Here is a 14,421-nt window from a genome sequence, read left to right as displayed (position 1 = left end):
AGGAGGTTGCCACAGCCTTTGTGGAGTAAGTCTGTAACCCTTCTGGTACCGCTTTGCCACTAGCTGAATAAGCTAAAGTAATGGCCTTCCTTAATCCTACTAGCTGTAGTGCACTTTGAAGCCTAAAGCCCTTTCCCGTGTCGCTGAAAGGACAAAAACAAATAACTATCCCCCTCCTTCAGGCTTAAGTAACCAACAGGAATCTAACCAGACATTTCTTAACATCTAGAGTATGAAGGTTTTTTGTTTACGTTTTTTTGGGATACAGCAAAAAGGAAGGAAGGACTACCACCTGCGTTCCATGGAACCGGGAAGCTACTTTAGGCAGAATCAAGTTTCAAAATGATTCTGTCTTCTAGGATTTGTGTGAATGGTGGACCTACAGATAGGGCCTGAATGTCACTGACCCTATGAGCAGATGTTAAAGCTAATAGGAGGGCCGTTTTAAGTGAGAGAAATTTTAAATTACACTGATTCTATAGGGTCAAATGGTGCATCTGTCATGGCTGTTAGTACCAGATTGAAATCCCATGGCGCTAAAATTTTTCCTCAAAATGGGTCTAGACCTTGAGAATGCTCTAATAAATCAGGAAATCCAATGATTTTCTGCCAAGTCACAATTATATAGAGCTTTACGGGTGCTAGTGGACAGAATATCTCGACTTCAGCAAAGCATTTGATAAAGTGTCTCATACTATCCTTGTTGAAAAAATTACCATGTATGGGATTAACAAGGCTACGGTTAGGTGCATTCATAACTAGCTCAGTGATGGTACTCAAATAGTGGTAATAGATGGGTGCACATCCATTTGGAAAAGTGTTTCAAGTTGGGTACCACAAGGCTCTGTCTTGGCCCCAGTGTTGTTCAACATTTTAATAAATGAGCTAGATGACATAACAAAGTAAATTAACCAAATTTGCAGACGATGCAAAGCTGGGAGGGATAGCTAATAGAATGGTATTTAACAGGGAGAAATGCAGATTCTACACCTGGGCAAGAAAAATGAAAATTACATCTATTGAATTGAAGGAATAGAACTAAACAACAGCATGTGTGAAAAAGACTTGGGTATACTAATAGATCACAGACTGCACATGAGTCAATAGTGTGATGCAGCAGCAAAAAAGGCAAACAGTTCTAGGATGTATTAAGAGAAGCATAGTCTAGATCACGTGAAGCAATTATCACCCTCTACTGCTCCTTGGTCAGTCCTCATCTGGAATACTGTGTCCAGTTCTGGGAACCACATTTTAAAAAAAGACATTGAAAAACTGGAGCAAGTTCAGAGAAGAGCGGACTGCAAAGTATGTCCTACGAGGAACAGTTAAAGGATCTGGCAATGTTTAGCTTGCAAAAAAGAAGGGTAAGAGGAGACTTAATAGCAGTCTACAAATAACTGAAGGGTTGTCACAGTGTAGAGGGATCATCCTTATATGCATATGGAAACACGAGAAGCAATGGGATGAAACTGAAAGGGAGAAGGTACAGATTAGATATTAGAAAATACTTTTTGACAGTGAGAGTGATCAATGAATGGAACAGGCTGCCACGAGAGGTGCTGAGTTCTCCTTCAATGGAAGTCTTCAAAAGAAGCCTGGACAAACATCTGTTTGAGATGGTTTTTTGAATTCCTGCATTGAGCAGTGGGTTGGACACAATGAGGTCCCTTCCAACTCCAACATTCTATTCCATCTTGAATGATTGAATCTTCAGTGATCTGTTTAAGCCTTCAAATTGACTAGAATATACCCCCTCCCCCTTCTCTGACATAGGGACTTCCAAGAGGACAGCCTTCTGAACCAGATTCAGGACTACGGATTCCAGGGACAGTTTCTCTCTCATTGAGGTCCAAGCAGGAGTCAAAATACATTTTCTCTGTGGAATTGATTGGAACTCTAGCATTAGGCCTGTACTTATGAGGCCGAATATCCAGTTGCATCTGGATATTTTTTCCCAGGACGGGAAAAAGGGGAAGACCCCTTTCTGGCAACAGGAGTCACTGGGCCGATGTTTTAAGATCCTGGGAGGAGGTTCCAAACAAATCCTCCGCTTTTTTTCTTATGATCATCCCATCTGTCCTGCTCTCTTGGGGGTTTCCTTTGGTTAAACCTACTCCTCCGAAAGAACTTCTTGTAGGCTAGAATTGCCCAAATAGGGTTTCATATCTTGAAGTCCCCAGCCTTCTCCAGAATCCCATGCAAGGCTGGGCCCAAGGAGATATTCTCCCTCACATGGAATGGAGCAGAATTTTGATCTGGCCTGAATATCTCGCAGCCAGCACTTCAAAGAGCCCTACAGTCAGCATTTGAAAGTAAAGTACTGCTGAGCTGGCCGCTAGTTGCACAGAGTCAACCAAAGCATCCAATACAAAATAATGCTGCCCCCGCATGAGTGGAATTGTGGCTAAAACATTGTACCTAGCTACCTTGTCCTTCAACCGGTCTTCTAGGCGATCTAACCAGATCAAAGCTCTTGCAGTACACGTTGCTGCGACTGCTGGTTTCAAGGCTCCGGCTGAAGGTTCCCCAAGTACCTTAGCGAAAAGTGCCTGCCTGTTTAGGGGATCCCTTAGCATACCCATATCTTCAAAGTCAAGAGATTTTTTAGATGCTTTTGTTATGGCCACATCCAGTTTAGGACCCTTATCCCAGATGGAAGCTTCATCAAAAGAATATTTCCTTTTAAACAATGGGGGAAGGGAGCTTCTCTTTTCAGGTCTCTTCCACTCCTGCTGAACTAGTGGAGGAATCCTTTCATTCATAGGAAATGGTCTACGTTTCCTCCGATATCCTACACAGACTTTTCAGGCTTTGAATCAACTATCCCCTTCGTGGCTCTGACCGCTTTTACTAGTTTATCGGTACCCTCTATCGGGAAACAGTAAGGCCCGCTTGTATTACTGTCTGATGAAGAAACTGAAGTAGAGGAATCTGAGGCACCATCATCATTATCCGCTCTACTGGCAATGTCTGACTCAGGGGATAAGTGCCTAGCCCTTCTACTTTTCTTTTCCTTCTGATCCTCTCTCTGGGTCAGGGATCTAAGGAAATCATTAACTTCTGCCATAATGATGGACCTTAGCTCAGTGCTGAAATTTGGGGTCTCTTCTGCTAGTGCTTCCTCTATACAAGACTGGCAAAGTCTTTTCAGGTAGGAATCTGGCAACACTACTTTATACAGCGCACACTCCTTGTGCTTAGATTTTGACACAGATCTTTCACTGACAAATGACAAGAAAGCAAAAACCTCATTACAAAGTGAACTCTCGTGAAGATCACTTACCACTCTGATGCAATCAAAGGTCCCAGATTAAGAGAAGGAAACATATCAGCCAATATATCTTCTATGAGGCAGAGGAATCATCCATTTTACTGGAGCTCCACTGACTAGACTTGCTACTCCTTGCAGTGTCACGTCTTTCACCAGAGTGGCCCCCGCCGCCATTCAACCTGCTCTCGAGACTTCCCACGTTATTGCTGCGGCACCTGCTGCCGCTCGGTGCCTGGATCCATCTCTTTGGAAGGACTGCCAAAGCACAAAGAGTACTCACCACGTGGTTTTTTTGGCAACTGAATGAGGGATGCCTGTCTGCTACAGCCTGCCCCTCCAGGTCACAAGGCTCTTGCATGCGCATCATCTATGCACACCTCCCGGCGCATGTGTGAGCGCACAGTTCAAGCTGCGCAACAGCCGGCAACTGCTTGTGCCTGCACACTGGTGAGAGTTCCCCTGTACCCACAGTGGCGCTTCCAAGGACCCTGCACTAGCTGAGGCAGGGAAAAGATCGTTGCCTGAGCCAATTGGCCATGCCTGGGAACAAGTCTAAGAACTGATTCTTCAATCTTCAGGTACGCTGATCCTGCTAACAGGTTTTGCAGTCAAGGACAGGAAACCAACTGATCATGTAGGTTTCCAGTCCTTGAAGGGCAGATCCCCTCTCTCATGGTGCAGTCATGGGTGACCTAAAAAACCCTGTGTTGAACTTGCCTGCTGTAAGCCTCACCTGGAATGCAGACAGGAGCCGACAGCCCGAATAGTAGTCTGCAGAAACAGATGCGTAATCCTGCTGTCAAGGGTAGAGGGGCAGAAAGTGTGACTTATTCCTGCATCTCCCCCAATTCTGCTTACTGGCAAAGAGAGGGAAAACAACAAATTTAAATAACTGCAAGAAGAGAAAAAAACAGAAATCTGGCTTGTCCAAACCTGTGTCTGCCTCATACAGACAGGAAGCTTAATTGGTGTTAGGATGGTGACAGTAAGTACGGTAGGTGTAGACTGCAGGGGAGGAATCAACTATTTTTTGTCTTGTATCAGTGTAAAGGTACCTTCACATTAAGCGACGCTGCAGCGATAGCGACAACGATGCCGATCGCTGCAGCGTCGCTGTTTGGTCGCTGGAGAGCTGTCAAACAGACCGCTCTCCAGCGACCAACGATGCCGAGGTCCCCGGGTAACCAGGGTAAACATCGGGTTGCTAAGCGCAGGGCCGCGCTTAGTAACCCGATGTTTACCCTGGTTACCAGCGTAAAATGTAAAAAAAACAAACAGTACATGCTCACCTTCACGTCCCCCGGCGTCCGCTTCCTGCACTGTGTGAGCGCCGGCCCTAACAGCAGAGCGGTGACGTCACCGCTGTGCTGTATTTTCACTTTACGGCGCTCAGTCAGTGTGGGAAGCGGACGCCGAGGGATGCGAAGGTGAGTATGTAGTGTTTGTTTTTTTTACATTTTACACTGGTAACCAGGGTAAACATCGGGTTACTAAGCGCGGCCCTGCGCTTAGTAACCCGATGTTTACCCTGGTTACCAGTGTAAAACATCGCTGGTATCGTTGCTTTTGGTGTCAAACACGACGATACACGCCGGTCTGACGACCAAATAAAGTTCTGAACTTTGTGCAACGACCAGAGATATCACAGCAGGATCCTGATCGCTGCTGCGTGTCAAACTAAACGATATCGCTATCCAGGACGCTGCAACGTCACGGATCGCTAGCGATATCGTTTAGTGTGAAGGTACCTTAAGCCTCCTGTGGACAAAAGTCAACACCCATAGTCTCCTGTGTACCTCATTGAAACAACATAAATCCCACTTATGATAACATTGCAAAGGAGAGCACTAAAGCCTTCGGTCTTGAAGAGTTGTGAGGACACAGATAGCACTGCCCCACCTCAGTGTGCAAAATTCACAGTTCAACATAGACTCAATGTTAAACTTTACCTTTTGACATTTGTTCTAGTTTTCTTCAGGTGACAAAGAGCTGATGAAATCTGTAAAACAGTATGAAAAACAATTCATAAATTTGCAGACCAACAATTACCGAAGAATATGAGAAAACGCATTTCAGCAAACTTAAGTAAATTATGGATACATTTCACATCTTCTACTCTCCATGCACTGCCAACAAGGAAGCGGTCCTCAGCAAAATGGTTATATTCTCTCTTTCAGTGCTTGATGGTGGTTTTAGGAACAGTACCTGTAAGTAAGGCTACATTCCCATTTGGTGAGTTTTTGATGTTGCAAATGTTCTGCAGCATCTCTGCACCACATAGCGGTAAGTAAATTAATTAAAGGGAACCTGTCAGCAGGATTGTGCTGAGTAACCTACGGACGGTGTCAGATTGGTGCTGTTATACTGGTTAAAAAGATGACAGAACGAAGCGATTCCATCCGGAACCATCGCACCCTGACAAATTTGTTTAGCAGTTTTAGGTCCAGTATGTGCCGTACTGTACCGTCCTTCTTTGGAACAATGAACAGGTTTGAATAAAAACCTTGAAACCTTTCGCTTTGAGGAACCGGGATAATAACCCCGTCTTTTAGAGAGCTTATGGCCTGGAAGAACTCTGATGCCTTTGCCCTGGGAGGAGAAGACGGGAAAAAGCGATTTGGTGGAAGAGAGAAGAATTCTATCTTGTATCCAGAGGACACTAGGTCGCGGACACATTCGTTGTGAACGACCGAGAGCCACGCGCCGCTGAAGGAAAGCAGGGGGCCACCAACTTTGACGGTGTCCTCCGGATACCGCAGAGTCGTCGTGTTGGAGACCTGCCCGGTCTGGACCCCCTGGACCCCGACTGCCTAGGCCTGCCTCTCCAAGAGGGGGAAGGTTTGTAAGAGGTTTGAGGACCTCTATTCCCTACGTTGTGCCCGTCCAGGTCCGGAGGATGTGGAAGTAGAGGACCAATTTGAGTCGAAGCAAAAAAAAAACAGCTGTTGCTGGTTCCGAAAGGGCCTCTGTTGTGGAAGAAAAAAGATGGGAAGAGTGCGGCTGCTGAGGCTTCAAAGGCTGAACGCGCCATATTGTCGATCTGACGATCAGTTGGATTTTTAATAGAGGCGCCCTCCGAAGAGGATAAAATAGATTTAGTAGCCAGGCGTGATACAGGAGGATCTACCGGGGGAGATTGAGACCAATCTTTACTTAGATCCTAGGCAAAGGGATATTTTGATTCCATGGGCTTCTGCCCTGTGAATCGTTTATCGGGACGGATCCTGTGAGATTCAACAATTTCCTTAAATTCAGGATGAGTAGCGAATACCTTGTGAGCTCGTTTGGTCCTCTTAAAGGACACTGCATGATTAGTTTTAGATCAGGGTTCCTCCTCGAGTTTCAAAGCCTTACTCACTGACTCAGAGAATCGAGAGTCTCCTGATCGTGATGAAATTCCTGATCTAGGGACGTGTCAGAATTGTCCTCTGAAACAGGTGCTCTGCTAGCCCCAATGAAAGGGGAGCGAGAAATGGAGCTCTCAGAACCCGAATCCCAGTGATGGTCTGGGGATATGGCACGAGTCCTTTTTCTGGAAGGGCGAGAGCCCCTTGGCAAGGTACGACCCCTAGAGTACGAGGGGTTTTGAGGATCAGAAGCGTCGTCCGTAAGAGTGCCCTGGTTAGAGGAGGGGTCTCGGAACGATTCTAACGCTTTTGCCAGGGATGCCATAGACCGGGTAAGGGAGGTAAGCCCACTCGGGGACCAGGCTCACTAGGTTCGGTATCTGTAACAGGTGGTTCCTGAACAGTCGCTGGTTCACAAGCTGTGCACAATGCAGTATTGTGACCCCGGGGTAATGAGACCTTACAAGAGGTACATGCAGCAAGTACATGAATACAGTGTGGGTTTTCCCAGACTTTTTGTGAGGCCTTGATTGAGACATATTAACCTTGAGGAGAGCGCTTACTAGCAGGGGAAGGGTTAATCTATGTATCTGCAGCTTACCCAGGTCCTGTGTCTTGAGTCCCCAGGGGAGGTCCGCAATGTATGGTCCTGAAGGCTGTATATCTGTTGTGACCCCGGATCCAGAGATTAGGAGGGCTGGAGCAGCGCTGCAGGATCAGCGCTGGGTGTACCAAGATGGCCGCCAAGATCTGTGAGCGCTTCTCATGGAAAGAGAAGCGCTGGAAAATATGGGCGGCGGTAATTGCCGGTGGGCGTGGCCAAGGACTCCAGCCTGTAGGAGGAGAAAAGCCGGGGACTAAATTTGAAAAGCTTGCGGCTGCGGCGTCGTGACCGCTATTAGTGCCATCCTGAGGAGCGCTCCTTCATCAAAAATGCGCGCTGCGGACCACCCACGAACCCGGGCTTTCTGTTAGAGGTGCGGACCTTGCATACCCGGGGACCAGGACCCCCCCAGCGCCTCGGCCCCCGCAGTGTACTCACGGTAGATGCGGTGGGCTGATGCTCAATCCAACGTCGCCATAGTCAGGGAGGGGGTCGAGAGCTTCTGCCGCCTTGCGTCATCCGCTACTCAGCGGTGATGCAGAGGGGGGCTGCACGGACGCCATACACATTTATGTCCGGCTATGCATGTGGTCGCCTGCTATGGAGGGGGGAGATCGGAACACGAAGGAACCGTCGCCCGTAAGGTGAGCTCAGGGATGGCATCCAACGTTGCAGGAAAGGATACGGGAGGAACGCTCCACGTACTTGCCTGTTGATGGTTCGGGGGAGATTGGAACCTAGAAAAGGGACCGTTGCCTCCATTCGCTCCGTTAAGGAAAAAAATAGAATAAAAAATAAAAATAAAAACGGTGGGGTCTGAAAGAGGCCCAAGTGCCTCCTACAGTACAGACACTAAGCAAGAACTGGTTCACTCAGAGCCAGCAGGAGGGTGTATACTGCAGGAGAGTTGTTATTCTTTATGTGTTAACTTCGTGTCCTCCTAGTGGCAGTAGCATAACACCCATGGTCCTGTGTCCCCCAATGAGTCGTAGGAGAAAACACATTTGCCAGGCAGGCGCTAGCACTGTAGCATGATACAGTGGATAATATGAATGTTTTAATTATATTTAGACAGTTTTTTTTGGGGAAAAAAATGATGTCTAAATAAAATGCTAGCAGAGAGTGCGTGTGGTCACATGGTTACTAGACATGCTTGGCCTGCTCAATTACTTTATAGTGAGCGAGACCGCACACATCTAGTCATAACGTGGCGGGAAGTATGCAAGTCACCTACTTGCACTTACGTGACTGACCGCTCTTATCACCAGCGCTGGAGAATCCTGACAGCCAGCAGAGAGTGACTGCAAAACTTTCATCCCAAAACTGAACACAACTTCCAGAAGCCGCTTGTTTTTGCCCTTCCTGTTATTTGGTGTTGACTAGGGTTGAGCGACTTTCATTTTTTTAAGATCGAGTCAGGTTTTGCGAAACCCGACTTTGTCCAAAGTCGAGTCGAGTGCAGTCGGCCGATTATCGCTAAAAGTCGGGGATCGACCGAAATACGAAACCCAATGCAAGTCAATGGGGAAGCATAGTCGGCAGTGAGTGGAGGCCAGGAAAACACCTACAGTGCCCATTTTAATGCCAAAAACATCCATTCTTGTTTCTGAAGCTTGTCAATCTTAATTAACTTTATAATAATAGTTGGGCATTGGAAATTGGGGGTCATTTGGCAAAAGTTGTGGGGGGTAGGGCTGGTTCAAGGTTTTAATGGGCCCAGGAAACGTGGACTACGTCACGGCGGTGGAGCAGTGAGAGGTAAGTATGTCAAGTTTGCAAGTGCTGTGATCCTAAACAAGCAGGGGGGGCCCACTCATTGGCACTGGCACAGGGCCCCTCAAAGTACAGCGGTGTGTTTGCACGGCGGGGGCGCCTCCCACCAGCAGCGACACTTTTGCGTACTCTGAGGGGCCCTGTGCCAGTGACGTCGCCAACGAGTATGCCCCCCCACCTGATGAAGGAACCTGCACTTTCATCTGCACCTTCCTCTTTGTCCCTGTGTAAGGTGGTATAACATGCGGGAAGGGGAACCTTACTTTCAGCAGGGTCAGATTCTGGCTGTGTAGAGTGCAAGGGGAATGTAGTGGTCTAGGTCAATGTACCAGCAGACTCATCTAGCAGTGGCTGGGCAATGGGCAGGATGAGGAGGAAACAGATATAGGGCCAAAGAATAAAGTAGGCTAAATGCAGTTCAAAATTGGTAACAGGACTAGACAGGCGGCATTGCTTTGTTCAGTGGAGTAGCAAACCCAGGAGCAGCAGACACTGTTTTAAGGGCCCAACCACACTAATAGGCCAAATGCAGTTTAATATCTGCTACTATAGGCCAAAAGCCTAAAGACTGAAGCTCAGCTTTATACAGTGGAGGACAAAACCAGGGAGCGGCAGACACCGTTAGTAGGCCGTAACCACCAATTTTTGGTTAAAAAAGCACTTAATGAGAGCCAGAAGGTTGAAGCTCAGACAAGGCAACCTGGAGGAGAACACTAAGGAGGAGGAGAACACTCAGGAGGAGGACAACACCAGGGAGCGGCAGACACCGTTAGTAGGCCGTAACCACCAATTTTTTGTTAAAAAAGCACTTAATGACAGCCAGAAGGTTGAAGCTCAGCTTTATACAGTTGAGGACAACACCAGGGAGCGGCAGACACCGTTAGTAGGCCGTAACCAAAGTTGAAAGCCGAATGCAGTTTAATATCTGATACTATAGGCCGAAAGCCTAAAGACTGAAGCTCAGCTTTATACAGTTGAAGACAACACCAGGGAGCGGCAGACACCGTTAGTAGGCCGTAACCACCAATTTTTTGTTAAAAAAGCACTTAATGAGAGCCAGAAGGTTGAAGCTCAGATTTAGACAGTGGAGGACAATTTGAATTAGGGACTGCAGACAGACTTAGTAGGCTGTCCCCTGTGGACCATGCATCCACCACATTAACCCATTGCGCAGTAATGGACACGTAACCTTCCGTGGCCATGCCTACAGGTCCATGCGTCTGTTGTCAGGTGCACCTTTGTACTCACAGATTGCCAGAGTGCATGGACAATGGAGGTGGTGCTGGTGGAGGGCTGGGATGGCTTTTCTTGCAAAAGAAGTGTCAACTGGGTAGCTCGTAGCGTGGGACAGCGTAGTCCATCATGGCTTTTTTAATATTACATAAAATAAAGAAATAGGCTCTATGCACTTTAAAATAGGTTCCAGGGGTACACGGGCAGCATTGGTGTGGTCAGCGGAGGAGGTGGATTGCAAGTAGGGACCGCAGACAGGCTTACTAGGCCTAAAATACCTAAAAATAGGCTCTATGCACTTTAAAATAGGTTCCAGGGGTACACAGGCAGCATTGGTGTGGTCAGCGGAGGACGATTGCAAGGAGTGTCTGACACAGTTAGTACTCACAAAAAATAAATAGATGTTAATGTCTCGCAAAACAACAAAAAAAAAAGTGTGGCATACTTAGGTACAGGGGTGGGCTCATCTGCTGAGTTTCTGACAAAGTAATTTGGCAGTAAGTTTTTACTGGTGTCAATATAGGACACTGACCAAGACTACTTTAAGTAGCATCATAGATGTCAACAAAATTGGTATTGTCAGTGCCAGGCATTGAATGATGTCAGCGCATAGACTAAACATTGGTGGAGCTGTGCGAGATAATTCTGCACGTGGTAGAGCACAGTTTGAGCTGGGGGGGTGAGCTCTCTTGTGGCCGGCAGTACCGTCCCAGGGCCCCTCATGTTACAACGGTGTGTCTGACGTTGGGTGCGCGCCACCACCGCCAGAGACACTTTATTGTACTATGAGGGACCCAGTGGCAGTGCCGTCGACCAAAAGCGGGCACACCCACCTCTTCAGACAAACGGCACTCTAACGGGTGCTTGCGCCAAGTGGCGAGACCACGGCCCCGTGGGGGGAGTTTTCCCATTGAGGGAGGTGTAAACATGTCGTATGCTGGACAAACAGCTGCTGCAAATTAAGAGATTGGAACACTCAGTAAGACCAGTCCACAAGCAAGACCTTTTTATAGTTAAGCTAGGTGTCAGCCGGGAAAGGTGGGGCAAAATAATTTGAAATCCAGGAGTGGTTCATTTTAATGAAGGTGAGATCATCCACATTTTGGGTAGCCAGACGAGTCCTTTTTTCGGTTAATATTGAACCAGGAGCACTGAATACTCTTTCTGATAGCACACTAGCTGCTGGGCAAGCAAGCTCCTGCAATGCATATTCAGCCAATTCAGGCCAGGTGTCTAATTTGGATGCCCAGTAATCAAATGGGAATGACGGTTGAGGGAGAACATCGATAAGGGATGAAAAATAGTTAGTAACCATACTGGACAAATGTTGTCTCCTGTCACTTTGAATAGATGCTGCAGTACCTGTCCTGTCTGCGGTCATTGCGAAATCACTCCACAACCTGGTCAGAAAACCCCGCTGTCCAACGCCACTTCTGATTTGTGCACCTCTAACACCTCTGCCCTGTAGCCCCCTGCAGCTCGTGTGAGAACTATCACCGGCGCTGTGTGCTGGGAATGCCTGAATCAAACGGTCTACAAGAGTAGCTTGTTTGGTTGCTAATATTTGTTCGAGGTTCTCATGTGGCATAATATTTTGCAATTTGCCTTTATAGCGAGGGTCAAGGATGCAGGCCAACCAGTAATCGTCATCGCTCATCATTTTAATAATGCGTGGGTCCCTTTTGTGGATACGTAAGGCATAATCCGCCATGTGGGCCAAAGTTCCAGTTAGCAAATCTGCGGTTGTGCTGGTTTGAGGGGCAGTTACAGGCAAATCTACGTCACTTGTCTCCCTTAAAAAAACAGAACCCGGCCTTGCAACGCTACTACTTTCTGTTGGCCCAGGAGAAGCTTCCTCATTAAAAAAAAAGTACTCATCCCCATCATCCTCCTCGTCCTCCTCCTCCTCTTCGCCCGCTAACGCGTCCTCTACACAGCCCTGACCAGACAATGGCTGACTGTCATCAAGGCTTTCCTCTTCCTCGGCTGCAGACGCCTGCTCCTTTATGTGCGTCAAACTTTGTATCAGCAGACGCATTAGGGGGATGCTCATGCTTATTATGGCGTTGTCTGCACTAACCAGCCGTGTGCATTCCTCAAAACACTGAAGGACTTGACACAGGTCTTGTAACTTCGACCACGGCACACCTGACAACTCCATGTCTGTCATCCAACTGCCTGCCCGTGTATGTGTATCCTCCCACAAAAACATAACAGCCCGCCTCTGTTCGCACAGTCTCTGAAGCATGTGCAGTGTGGAGTTCCACCTTGTTGCAACGTCGATGATTAGGCGATGCTGAGGAAGGTTCAAAGACCGCTGATAGTTCTGCATACGGCTGGAGTGTACGGGCGAACGGCGGATATGCGAGCAAAGTCTGCGCACTTTGAGGAGCAGGTCGGGTAACCCCGGATAACTTTTCAGGATGCACTGCACCACCAGGTTTAAGGTGTGAGCCAGGCAAGGAATGTGTTTCAGTTGGGAAAGGGCTATGGCAGCCATGAAATTCCTTCCGTTATCACTCACTACCTTGCCTGCCTCAAGATGTACAGTGCCCAGCCATGACTGAGTTTCTTTCTGCAAGAACTCGGACAGAACTTCCGCGGTGTGTCTGTTGTCGCCCAAACACTTCATTGCCAATACAGCCTGCTGACGCTTGCCACTAGCTGTCCCCTAATGGCACACCTGGTGTGCAACAGTGGCAGCTGCGGATGGAGTGGATCTGCGACTGCGGTCTGTGGACGAGCTCTCGCTTCTGCAGGAGGACGAGGAAGAGGAGGAGGGGGGGCGAACGCCTACAGCCAACTCTTTCCTTGACCGTGGGCTAGGCAGAACTGTCCCAATATTGCTGTCCCCTGTGGACCCTGCATCCACCACATTCACCCAGTGTGCCGTGATGGACACGTAACGTCCCTGGCCATGCCTACTGGTCCATGCATCTGTTGTCAGGTGCACCTTTGTAGTCAGAGACTGCCTGAGTGCATGGACGATGCGGTCTTTAACATGCTGTTGGAGGGCTGGGATGGCTTTTCTAGAAAAGAAGTGTCGACTGGGTAGCTCGTAGCGTGGTACAGCGTAGTCCATCAGCGCTTTGAAAGCTTCGCTTTCAACTAACCGGTAGGGCATCATCTCTAATGAGATTAGTCTAGCAATGTGGGCGTTCAAACCCTGTGTACGCGGATGCGAGGAGGAGTACTTCCTTTTCCTAACAAGAGTCTCATGTAGGGTGAGCTGGACTGGAGAGCTGGAGATCGTGGAACTAGCGGTGGTGCCGGTGGACATGGGTGAGTGAGAGAGGGTTGGAGATGGTATTCTTGCCGGTGCCCTACATGCAGTGTTTCCTACTGCAAACCTGGTGATTCCCTGACTGCTTTGGCCTGGCGACGAAAGCTGCACAGATACTGCAGGTGGTGCGGGAAATGGTGGGTTTATAGTGAGGGAAGGGATGTAGCGTTGCTGACTAGCTTCATTGGCCGAGGGTGCTGCAACCTTTAGGGACGTTTGGTAGTTAGTCCAGGCTTGCAAATGCATGGTGGATAAATGTCTATGCATGCAACTTGTATTTAGACTTTTAAGATTCTGACCTCTGCTTAAGGTAGTTGAACATTTTTGACAGATGACTTTGCGCTGATCATTTGGATGTTGTTTAAAAAAATGCCAGACTGCACTCTTTCTACTATCGGATACCTTTTCAGGCATTGCAGACTGAGCTTCTTTAACCGGATGGCCACGCTGTCCTCCAACTGGTTTTGGTTTTGCCACGCGTTTTTGGCCAGATACGGGCCCGGCAGATGGAACCTGTTGTGATGTTGATGCCTGCTGTGGCTCCTCCTCCTCCGCTTCAGAACTACTGCCGCCTGCACCCTGTTCCCCCAATGGCTGCCAATCGGGGTCAACAACTGGGTCATCTATGACCTCCTCTTCTATGTCGTGTGCAACTTCGTCTGTGTCACCGTGTAAGCCGGTGGTATAGCGTTCGTGACGGGGCACCATAGTCTCCGCTGGGTTTGATTCTGCCTCAGTACACTGCGAGGGCAATGTTCTGGTCTGAGTCAAAGGACCAGCATAGTAATCTGGCTGTGGATCTCTGCACTCCATGTCCGATTCAACTTCTAATGGGCATGGCCTGTTAACTGTTTCACTGTCTAACCCAGGAACGGTATGTGTAAAGAGCTCCATGGAGTAACCTGTTGTG

The 14,421-nt window shown here is 48.1% G+C and overlaps 1 protein-coding gene across 3 annotated transcripts in view; it reads right to left on the bottom strand.

The window, feature by feature from the left end:
• WDR76 (WD repeat domain 76) overlaps positions 1-14,421 on the bottom strand; it is a 108,158-nt gene that overhangs the window by 69,426 nt on the left and 24,311 nt on the right. For all 3 annotated transcript variants that reach the window (XM_077263173.1, XM_077263174.1, XM_077263176.1), the window contains one exon: positions 5,221-5,270. In XM_077263173.1, the coding sequence (XP_077119288.1) occupies positions 5,221-5,270 (50 nt within the window). The remainder of the gene's footprint in view (positions 1-5,220; positions 5,271-14,421) is intronic.

Source organism: Ranitomeya variabilis, chromosome 5 (assembly GCF_051348905.1).
Source record: "Ranitomeya variabilis isolate aRanVar5 chromosome 5, aRanVar5.hap1, whole genome shotgun sequence".
Taxonomy (NCBI): domain Eukaryota; kingdom Metazoa; phylum Chordata; class Amphibia; order Anura; family Dendrobatidae; genus Ranitomeya; species Ranitomeya variabilis.
Note: the sequence above shows the minus strand (reverse complement) of the source record. Positions and strands in the feature narration are given on the sequence as shown.